This window comes from Sparus aurata, chromosome 18 (genome assembly GCF_900880675.1).
Source record: "Sparus aurata chromosome 18, fSpaAur1.1, whole genome shotgun sequence".
Lineage (NCBI taxonomy): Eukaryota > Metazoa > Chordata > Actinopteri > Spariformes > Sparidae > Sparus > Sparus aurata.
In genome coordinates, this window is record NC_044204.1 from 36,087,265 (window position 1) to 36,099,344 (window position 12,080).

Sequence of the window (12,080 nt, forward strand, 5' to 3'; positions counted from 1 at the left end):
ACCTTCCCTTTCCTCACAAATTATGCCACTCGCTGTTTAACTAGCCAGGTACTAAGATTCTGTCATTAGCAGCATTGACTGCAGGCAACATAATCAATACAATATTATGAAATCATGCTAGACATAAAATGGACTGTTTACGAGTGCGGCCTCATCAGACGTGCTGTTCAGCCCGCTGTCCTCTTTTACTGACAGTTTTTACACCTTTAATCCTCAGAGTTTAGATCCAGTCGAGCTCCGGAGGGAAAATACTGAAGCAAGACCGGAGATTCATTCAGACCAAGTCAAGGTCAGCAGACATTTTAGTTTTAATTTCAGACATAAAACATGTGCTTTTAAAGGTAACCTCTCGTTCGGGAGACACATTGCCTGAACACATGGTTTTATTATGTTTTATTAAATATCATGAAAGTAACTGAAGGAATATTGTTGCAGTCGCTGACCTGGTGGCTTCCTCCTCAATACAAGAGTCAGAACATCTCACTGGTGGTAACACTGAACACGTTTGACCTCAAGCTGCTTTATTCAAACACCAACGAGTCAAAACACGACCGAAAGCAACAGGAACCAATGTTGAATATTCTTAAATATAAAAAAAATTCTTATATACCAAAACTGTGTTTTTACTCCAGTCAAAATATGAAGCCCAGACATTTAGACAGGGCCGTGTGACAACAGAGAGTTTGTTATCTGGGCTTCAGATTTAGAATGTGGTTCATTTGTTGAGTTGATGTTTGTTCGTCAGGACGTAAATGATGGTTGATGCTGATTTGTTTCGGCTGGATGATGATGAAACACTTGAGTTGTTTTCCAGAAAAGGGAACGTTTATTGTCACAGATTTAATTTGCAAAGCTTCGGAGAGAACGCAGAGTTTTTAGTTTAAAGGACAAGTTCGTCCAATAATAAGACTTCAGTCATGATCTCCTCGCCCTCCAGCCGGTCACCAGGATATCATGTTAGCAGTTATTGTTTCTGCTAACCACAGATACGTCCAGGGTGTAACCACGTTCACATTACGTTAATGCCTATTAGACAACTTTCACATCAGGAGCTGGAGGGGGCGGAGCCAACCAGAGTACAAACAGTGTCGTGACAGAAGAGACGGAGGAGATTCAGTCAGTACCTGGTTTCTGGACTGCGGTCGCTCGTTCAGCAGCCTCGTTTGTTTGACTCATAACGTGAAATGCCATGTTTGGTACAAATGTCAACTTGTGACGATCTGTTGTCTGCAGAAACGTTAATGGTGAATGTTTTATCCCGACGGCCGGGCTGAAACTTCAGGAAACCTTCATCAGCATGTGAGGACATAATGACTGAACTTACAGTTTCAGGTGAACTGTTCCTTTAAGATCGAGCTGCAAAACAATCTGTACTTCTGCAAAGAAATGAAACGAGAAATGAGTGTTTGAGCACTGAAACACAAAGAATCACACCGACGATGACGAAGACTCAGATTGATGAAAACATCTGAAATGTTTGTCAGAACGTGTTTCTGATCTTTAACGCAGAATATTAAGACTTTAGACCAGAACACACACACACACTCTCACACACACTCACACACACACACACTCTTTCCCTCACACACACACACTCACACACTCACACACACTCACTCACACACACACACACACAGAGGTCTTACTTGAACTTTGCAAGAGTGCAAAACTGACTGTAGGTCTTGAGGGAACAGGAAACGACTTCCCTCCTCCCCCTTCAATTCTGCCCCCCTCCTCCTCCTCCCCGTTCCTCCCCCTCCTCCCTCCTCCCCTCTCCTCCTCCCCTCCTCCTCCTCCCTCCTCCAGCTCCACGCTATAGCAGCGAACTAGGCAGGCCAACTTGCAGAGTGCAGCTCAGCCTCGACAGCGGCTGCTTCCCACTGGGGGTCTTCGGAGAGCATCGCACTCCCATGTGCGCTGCTGTGCCCGTTGGATGTTGAAATCGCGCCGTGCGCCTCGCCAGGAGCCACCATGTCCAACCCAGCCCACGACCCGTTCTACTCGTCTCCGTTCGGACCCTTCTACAGGAGACACTCGCCCTACATGGTCCAGCCCGAGTATCGGATCTACGAGATGAACAAGCGGCTGCAGGCGCGCACAGAGGTGAGCCGACCGGAGGGAACCGCGTCCCGTGTAGGCTGCGGTACCGGCGGGAGGGTGGCGGGCTGTGCGGGGAGGCAGAGGAGGCAGAGGGGGAGAGACACACAGGTCTGTCCGTCAGTCAGGAGAGAAAGATGTGGTGCCAAAGTGCCAAACATTCCTGAGCTGGAAGTAAACAGGCTCCGGTGTTTGGATCCGCTGCAAGAAATATCTCCAGTGTTAAAATCAGACATCGGAGCGCTGCGTGGCTGAGACGCGTTCACGTGGCCAATTAGCTCGTTTTAAAGCCCTGATGTGAGTGTCACCTGGTCTCAGTGATCCACCTGAAGGCGTCACGGTCCAGAAAAACACAACAGCAGGTGAAAGTGAGCTGCAGACGAGCAGTTCAAGTCTCCGTCGTTACTGTTCTTCATTAAGACAGAAAGTTCAGAGAGAAGCAGGCTGCACACTCCGAGCAAACCTGCCGTCTCACGTGCATTTAACTCGTTTGCATGTATTTTACATATCGCCTGCTTTTTGACAGATTTGCATACTGTGTGCAAAACTGCGACAGCTCGAGTCCAACGACACCGAGACACCCAGCAGACCCGGCAGGTCCGGCAGACCCGGCAGAGGTCCGGCAGACCCGGCAGAGGTCCGGCAGACCCAGCAGAGGTCCGGCAGACCCAGCAGACCCGGCAGCGGTCCGGCAGACCCAGCAGAGGTCCGGGAGACCCGGCAGAGGTCCGCTGCTGAAGTTGCTCGCTGGTCTCAGCACGGGCAGATCTCAGTCTCATCTGCTGGAGGCTTGAATTAGTTTCACGTCACTTTTCCGGATGCTTGGAGCAGTTGAGCTCAGTTAGTGTTGCGTTCAGTGTCATCCAGACTAAACCTTTGCTGATCCCGCTGTGAACTGCGTCTGCAGCGAGCATCTGTCTCCAGCATCTGTTCTGTGCGCGCAAATGTGTAAATCTGCGGATAAAACAAAGTTCCTGTCGTGTGAGCTTCTCCTCTCCAGGCTCCTGTAGGCAGCAGACATGTTGACTGTTAATATAAGAGCTGTTCTTATTATTCACAGTGGGAGAAATGAAACTAGTAAAACAATCATTACGAGCTGTTTCTGTCTGTATTTAGTGCAAACTGAGTGTCTCAGTCGTGTCCCTGCATGTCACTGAGTGTTGCTTTCTAGATTCATGTGTCATTTTTTAATTTAGAACGGAAAAATTCAGCAGTTTCAGCTTCTCGAGTGTTCATAATATCTATTTCTCGTTCTCTGATGGTAAAGTGAATATTTGTGCTTGGTGCTGCAGGTCAGACAGAGACAGAAGGTCTTCAGAGGTCCGATGGACTCTGGCAACATGTGATGTGAATTCTTTGCTGTTAGTTGATATTTTATAGACTAAATGATAATTAAATTAATTGATAAACAGTTTAAACACTGCAAAACCTCAGAATCTTATAAAAAGTATAATTGTCTATTTCTGTTAAATTGACTTTGTGTCAGAGACAGTTGGTTGTTGAGGCTCGTTCGCGGGTCGGACTCAAACCCATCGGGTCATTGTTTGACGACCTGGACCTGATCACACGTCTTTCTCCAGGAAGTCAGACTTCACGTCCAGCTGCTCAGCGGTTCAGACCTCCTGGGTTTCATGTTCTCCTCTGATGGTGAAGTGAAATCTTCTGGTGTTTGGCTGCAGGTCGGCAAGAGCAAGACTGTTTTCAGAGGTCACAGCTTGTTGTGACGTGCTGACCTTCTGTAGACTAAATTATGAATCAATTAACTGAGAAACGAGTGATAAACTGAAAACACTCATCACATCTGTCCTGTCAACAAATCTCATCACACTTCCTGGAGAAAGATGGTTGAAGCTCAGTCAAACCAAACCAACGATCAGCTGTGTTTGTGTCTCTCTCTGCAGAGGATCAGTTGTTTATCCATCAGTTCATTAATCATTTAGTGTGTAATAACAAAATATTGACGATTTTAGATTTTGACATTTTCTACTCTAAAAAACAGAAAACACATTAAAAAAAAAATTCTAAAAATAGATGCATATGAATTCTCAACTAATCAGTTAATCAGCTGATTATTTCAGCTTTGATCATTATTCTTTAATATTGACACTTCTGGTTGTTGTTAAAAATATAATATGTCAGATTCTGTTAAACTGTCAGAAAAGGACGAGGTTCAACGAACTCAGTCCAAACGTTTACTAAAGTAACGTGTCATCAGCTGCATCGTTTGAGAAAAACAGAAAATATTCACATTTGAGAAGCCGGAACAGTGAATTTTACCATTTTTACTAAAAAAAACTGCTATAAAATCATTTTTTTTCCCAAACGTGCTGATAAATTCTTTATAACTCGACTAATCGATTGTTTGAGATCTCTGTCAGTGCCGAGTCTTCCGGCTGCTGTCGAGGCTTTAAGGCAGCGACGTGATTCAAACTGAGACATTAAAACTGAGGTGTTTCAGATTAACTCGTCAGGACGACTGCTGATGACTGGATGTGACTGTTTGCAGTCGTTCTGGTCGTCTTGTTTGGAAGCCAGCCGTCTGACTGCAGCTGCAGCAGAATGACGCCGACTTTCCTAAAGAGGAACTTGCAACTTTAAGCAGACCAAGGCAATGTTGCTGAGATGCACCGGCCCGGTCTGATGCATTATTCATACGGAGTGGTCCAAGCCCCAGTGGACCTCGACTCCCTGTACCACACATACCCAGACACCAAGTGCAATCACAATGCACACACACACACACACACACACACTCTCTCACTCACACACACACACACACACACACACACGCAGACACACACTCTCTCACACACACACACACACACATTCACACACGCAGACACAACAGTTAACGCACCAGCAGACGTGTGCACACGCGACCGGTAACGTCCACGGATGAGTTTCATGAGGAACGCTTCATTTTCACCTTTGTCTCCTCACACTAAATTACATAATTGCATAATAATATAATTAGGTTTTTGTTGGAGCGTCTTCATCCTCCTCCTGCTCGTCTCTCTCCTCTCTCCTCAGCAGCGGGAGTGAACATCACGCCGTCTTCTTCTTCTCTGCTGTGTTATTGTTTGATTTGAATGCAGGTGGTGGCTGTAATGAGGAAGAAGTTGTGTCTTATAGCAGTAATAACTGCCTCGTCCGTATCCAGATGTTCCATACAGCTCAGTTCAAGCTTTTAACAAAATTATATAGCAATTATCCTCCTAAATGCAAAAGTCTGGCCATCAGTTTACACAAACGCTCCAATGTGAGAAACATTTGAGACAGCAGAGAGGAAAGATTGTAGTAGAGTCTCAGTTTACAGAGCGTCGTATGTAACGACCGCAGAAATAATGCATACGCTCCATGACACAGACTCTCTGAAGCTGTTTACTTCCTGGAGAGTGAGGTCAGCTGTCGGTTCTGTAATGATGATGCGCGGCTGAAGTGGTTCTGCTGCTGCTTCTCCTCTCAGCCCGTCTCCTTCGGTCCAAGATGACTTTAAAAGTCAGCACATATTCAGAAAACCGGGCGGTGTCAGTTACAGTGCAGGGTCAGGATGATGTTGTTACAAAAAACAGGAAGTTTGGGATGTGTCACACACACACACACACACACACACACACACACACACAGATCTGGTTTCCATTAGAAGAAAATAGCTGAATTGTCCTGCTGGATAGTTTCTTGAATATTTCATCAAGGTTCTGCTGCTAGCAGCTGTTGCAGATCCAGATCCTTCTGTGTTTGATGGGAGCTGCTGGCAGCGAGCTGAAGCTACAACTATCAGAACGTTAACCCTCCTGATTTGTTGACTTTGGCTTGACTTCTTCATTGTTTGGGATCTCTCTGCTGCACGTCTGGGTTTCTACATTTAATGAAGGAAACAAATAAAGAATTGTATACAAAGCGTTGTTAATTGTGCTGCGTGCAGATAAAATATATTACAAGAACAGTATGTTATAATTCAGAGAAGCATAACTTGTATTTCTGGTTAATTAAACTCCCTGTTAGAACAAACAGTTATAAAACTCCAGTAAGAAAAGTGCCATTACAAAGATTATATTAATTATGTTTTACAGCCGACACAGTGATTATTTAGTGGAGTGCTGGGTAATATATTGATGAAATATAGTTGTCGTTATATCAGACAATTAGCAGTATGTCGTATATAGTAGCAAAAAAAAGGAAATACTCAAATAAATTGTAGTTAAATGTTTTAAAGCAAATTAATATCAGTTCCAAATGTCAGTTTTCAGTCTTCTTGATTTCCAATAATCGGTATCGTATCGGCCTGAATGAGGCGAATGGGTCGACCCTGTTCTGTTCTGTTCTGTTCACCACAAGTCAAGCACGTCATCGAAAACACACCTTCAAGCTACCAAGTGAAACCGAGTCAAGCCGGGTCGGAACACGTTTCTGGAAAAGCCTCATAAATGTCATCTTAGATTAACGTTTATCATGATAATGCGTACATGCTTTTTCTTCTTCTGTGGTTTTAAAGGCTGCGTGTCAGTAAAGGGATTAATTTTATGAACTAGTTCTAATACTTGTTTTTATCCCCTGAGTCGTATTCTATCTCTCCACAGAGTCTGTATAGTATTATATCCACAGTACTGGTGATTATTTATCAGAAATATAACCCTGTTCATATTTAGTGAAAGTAACAATATTCATTGCAAATCAGTATCAAGTTATATGATCAAAAATATTGTAATACTTGATTTTGTATCAATTATCCTTGAAGGAGATTTAAAAATATCATGATATTTATTGTGTATCATGATACAGCGAACATCATCTCTTTAATAGACCAGCGTTACGAGGAAAAGTCTGAAAGTATCAGGTGACACAATAATGTAAAGTGTGTTAAAGCTGTTAGACGACAGAACTAGGAGCATAAATCCTGTTGGACTGTCGATGAGATCTGAGCGGGAGACAAACAGAGAATCAAACCGACCCAGAGGACAAAATAAACACACACACACACGATGAAGACTTCTGCTGTTGGATTTCATTGTGAAGAGACGTATTAGAGCCATTCTCCGGCTGCATTTGAAGCTATATTTTGTTGATCCAGTCAAAATGATTTCAAGCTCACAAATAGCAGTCCTGTCAGAACTATCACCCAAGTAAAGACGCTTAATATGGTGAAAGGACAGCCATTGTTAGGGGTAAGAATAGCTCGGAGCGTACTTAACATCGTGCTCGCTGGCAGGCCGTCATTGCAAAATGACTCACTGTAGTTTGCATTCCTGTCGGTCTGAGGAGTTTCTCTACAGAGGGAAACTGACTAAGCCTCAGTGTGACACCACCTTTTAGGAAAAAAGTGTTGAAGGAGCCGACTGAAGTCACTCCTCTGTTAGAAAGTCTTCCATTTGTCTTATTCATGAGTGTGCTTTTGAATTTGCTTGGCTGGTGGTGCAACTGCCGCTCACACTGGCAGGCGCAGGACTCAAGGACCTGACACTCGGAGGAGACTTACCCCCCGAGGAAGTTATATAGTCTGAGCGACTATAAGTGACATCTATAGCAAAAGCTTTATGCTGCTAATCCTCCGGGAGTGAAGTAACACGTTGTTGGAATTAGACGGAGACGTGTTATCCTTCTGATTTCCTGCATCTGGTTTTGTTGCCTGGACTGGAACTTTCAGTGGACAGTGTTTGCAGCGTCTCGTGAATCATTTTAAAAGCCAGAGAAACACATTTACAACCCTCGTGCTGTGGTGCCGTTACAGACAGATAAGAGTCCGTTCTGTCCACGTTCAGTGTATTCACAGATTGTTTCATGATGTTTTCTAGTTTACGTTGGGGTTTAAACATTATCTGTTATTTTTCCTACAAACCCCAGAATGAAAAAAACATGTTAGCTTTGAGTTGTGAGGCGTTCCTCAGATTAGCACCAGAGAGGAGCTGTGACTCCGGGGAGAAGGATGTCGGAGTCTTTGCTTTAAAAAATGACCAGTATGATTAATTGATTATCAAACTAGTTGCTGATTAATTTTCTGAAGATTGACTCATCTAATAATCAACTAATCCTTTCATCTTCACTGTAATGATGACGATCAGGGAGGAGACGATATCAGATCGTATCGCAAGTGGCAATAAAAGCACATTGAAATTTGGGAAAAACGTACAAAAGTACAAATATTAAAGATATTTGTTTCTTAACATAATGTGAGGTGAAGTGATTATTTTAATGTGACATGAAACGTTCATATTGTCCCATAATCATAACATCAGGGTTGCAACTAATGATTATTTTCATTAACAATGAATCTTCAGATTATTTTCTCCATTAAACATTTTATGGTTAAACATGATGTCCTGTTGACTTGGTGACATCTTTAAAGAAATCTTTACATGTTTATATATGTTACATTAAAGTGCCGTTGTTATATATTTTGTTGAATCACGTACTTAGATTATCCCAAATGTTTCTGATCTGTGAGTTTGGTTAGTTTGGTTTGATTCGTTAGTCTGGTTAGTTTAGTTCGTCTGGTTTGATTAATTAGTTAGTTTGGTAATTTTAGTTTGTTTGGTTTGATTAGTTTGGTTAGTGTAGTTAGTTTAGTTAGTTTGGTTAGTTTGGTAATTTTAGTTCGTTTGGTTTGATTAGTTTGGTTAGTATAGTTAGTTTAGTTAGTTTAGTTAGTTTTGCAGGTTGAAAACATCTGTTATAATCTCATGTTGTCTCCTTTAGCCTCATTGATAAAGCACATTTTTATATTTAAATAATTGTATCCTTCAACCCACAACATATATTTTCTACCACTTGAAGTCTTTCAGTCAAAACAATGAATACAAAAGACGGAGTTAAATGATGTTTTTAACTTGCGAGGAATCATGGGAGTTGTTGTCTTCAATTGCCGATAAAAATCAACCTGACGTGACGAGGTGATAAACTGAAGTTACATTCTGTTCCTCCTCCTTCTCCGACAGTGTCATCGTTACCAGATGTCGCATGGTTCGAACAAAATCTATAACAAAGGTGTTTCTTTAAGGAAATTTCACCCAAATCAGCAGAATAAATATCAGCAAAGTACGTTTCTGTTGCACTTTACATCCAATTATGATAGATTTTATTTTTTCTACTGTCACGACACTGTACGTGCAGAAAAGGCACAAACACGAGATGGTTAGTGTTTGGAAAAGATCCTGTTTTGGTTTAATATTTGGTGTAATATTTTTGTCGGCACAAACACGGCTGTAGATAAAGTGTCCGGTGGTTTCTCAATGTTAAACTGCGACGCAAACCACTCACATGCTTTGTCATCTGCAGCTCCTCCTCCACCCCCTCCATCCCCAGATTGACGGTCAGGTGATATGACACGTTCTGTAGAAATGTCAATATTCACATTTAGCCTATGACATGTATAAATTTGAATGTGTCAGTGGTTTGCAGGAACGTTCCCTGCCAGCATTCTAACTTGGAGACTGGACATTAAAATGCAGAAGCGTTGCGTGTTATATCTTTAAAGCTCCTCCTCACTAACCTTTGCACCTGCCACGCACTCAGAAGCAAACATGGAAGCGGGTCAGAATCAAACCTAAGGACACAATAAGTCGTGTGTTGATCTGGGATCAGCTCTCACCCCTGAACTGATAACTGTGCTGCAGCTTTAAACAGCCGCGCTCCTGTGATGATGACACAGGGTCTGTTTCTATCCCAACCTTATTACCTGCTCCATTCATACTTATTACCTGCCCGGCTGTATTTCTGCACCGGGCTGACTGCTATCCCATTACCTTCATTTTACACAACGTGAACCCGCTGTGACCTGGCAATCTAAACAGGCTTTGATGTGGATTTGATGCCATGCATACGGTGTGACCACATTGTTTCTGTGCTGTCGCTCGGGGGGCACTGGCCTCGCCGTACGGAGGCAGCTGCGATGATTTGTGGGGGAATTTGACACTTAAGCGTATGCAAATGAGGCAGCGGATTAACATTCAGAGGAGGAGCCTGGTCGACCTCAGCCGGTGTAAGGCCATTAGCATAGAGGACATTAATATTCAGCAGAAGAGAGCAGGGACAGAGAATAACACTGTAAGTAAAACTACAACACAGAGGGTGAAACAGAAGGAAAACAAAAGCATTTTAATGGAGGCGCCGTAATAATACCCGCAGGGCTGCGTTCACAAACCCTCTGCTGCTGCTGCTGCCGCTGCCGCTGCTGCTGCCGCCGCTGACAGCCGGTCTAATGGTCACACTCTTCCTCAGTGGATAGACATGCAATCAGTAGCATTGATTGGCAGGCCATTCATTGGATTCTTGTGTCTATTGCACATAGTTAGTCTCATTCTCATTATTCAAATGGGCCCACAGACCTGACTCATTGGCTCCACCGTGGAACTGGAAGAACTGGAGTGTTCATTAAGGCAAAATCCCTTGTTCCTGTCAGGCCAAAGTGGATCTGTTCCCATCAGCACCACGTGTCAGATTGACATGAATAGGCTTATGATGTGGAGGTCAAGTTGGCTCTGAGCTGTGAGGTTCACAGAGAGGGATTAAAGACACCAGAACACAGCAGGAGATCTGTGACTGATGATCTGCATTCAAAAGAAGTTTTTACTTCTGCAGATGTTAAAGCTTCAGATAATCATTTGAATTATTGATCAGTCTGAAGATGCTTTCCTCCCTTAATGTTTGATTTTCAGACTGTCCGAAAATAGTGAAACATTTTATCTGTGTGACAACAGTCTGACAACCTTCTTCTGTTTCTTCTTCTGCTCTTCTTCCATTTGCATTTCATAGTGGACAAAGAAAAGCAGCATTTTTTACATTTGACCGGCTGGAATGAGCACATTTTGATTCAAACGATGGATTATAAAAATCTTTGTTAATTAATTGATGATTGACAAATCCATTAGAGGTGCAGGACCAACTGAACTCCCCTCGCCTCACCCAGCCCTGCAGTGCCGATTAAAACACAGAAGATAAAACCACTCTCTAGGGTCAGTGTTTGATTTGTCCCCTCTGGGCTACTGTAGAAACATGGCGGTGCTGTTGGAGGATATAAAAGGCTCATTTTGTTTCATGTGATTATACACTAATGAAAACATCATGAGGAATATTAGATTTCATTCCTGCCAACAGACGCTGAATCTGCACCTGCAATCAATAATCGTAGCTTAACATGAAATCTATCTTAGGAAGAATCTCCGAGACTTCAGTGTTGAAAACAAAAACCCAAAGATTTCATGTTTACATGGATCATGTGATCGTCTCAAATCCCAAACAGAGGAAGAGACGAGTGTGTCTCATCTTCTGCACATCAACAGATGTACAAAATACAAAATAAACATTAGATTAAAACAAAATAAAGATTAAATTAAATTGAAATAAAATAAAGATTAAATTCAGCAGATAATGTTAATTAAACACAGTCAAATCAATAACACATAAATATCAGAATACCAATAAATTATTAAAAAAATACAAAATAACATACAAACAAATACACAAATTAAAGGAAACAGCCGTCAATACAATTCATGAAAACTGAGATGTTGTAGTTTTTCTTTACGGTAACAAACTACAGTTCAATCGATCAGTTGATTGATAAAATTTTTATCTCCAGCTATTTTAATAATCCATTTATTGTTGTATTGAAATATTAATAGATGTTTTTATTTGGCATGTTTCAGTTTATTCCAGCTTCTCATGTGAGTTGCAGGATGTTGTGAGTTCTAATGTAGTTTTGTCTGGACGCTGCATCAGTATGAAGATTGTTCAGATCTGCAGAAATGTTGGTGACTGGACAACAAATCATTTTGCGTGTTTGGATGGAGGAGTGTTGGTCGTGTTAATCGAGGAATCTGATGTTATCGTGCTGGACTTTACTGACATCTTACAGATATGAAGAGGAGAGTCAGTCAGCTGCAGATATTTTAAAGCAAAGTAAAGCTAAAGTCCAGCTGGGTTAGAAAAACGTGACTGTTCCGTTCATTATCTCATGACAGCATTGTTCGATTTGAGCCAAACTTCAC

At 42.3% G+C, this 12,080-nt stretch overlaps 1 protein-coding gene across 6 annotated transcripts in view; it reads left to right on the plus strand.

The window, feature by feature from the left end:
• The first annotated feature begins 1,806 nt into the window (after positions 1 to 1,806).
• ldb2a (LIM domain binding 2a) overlaps positions 1,807 to 12,080 on the plus strand; it is a 101,307-nt gene continuing 91,033 nt past the window's right edge. For all 6 annotated transcript variants that reach the window (XM_030396255.1, XM_030396257.1, XM_030396256.1 and 3 more), the window contains exon 1: positions 1,807 to 2,103. In XM_030396255.1, the coding sequence (XP_030252115.1) occupies positions 1,972 to 2,103 (132 nt within the window). In that variant the 5' untranslated portion in view covers positions 1,807 to 1,971. The remainder of the gene's footprint in view (positions 2,104 to 12,080) is intronic.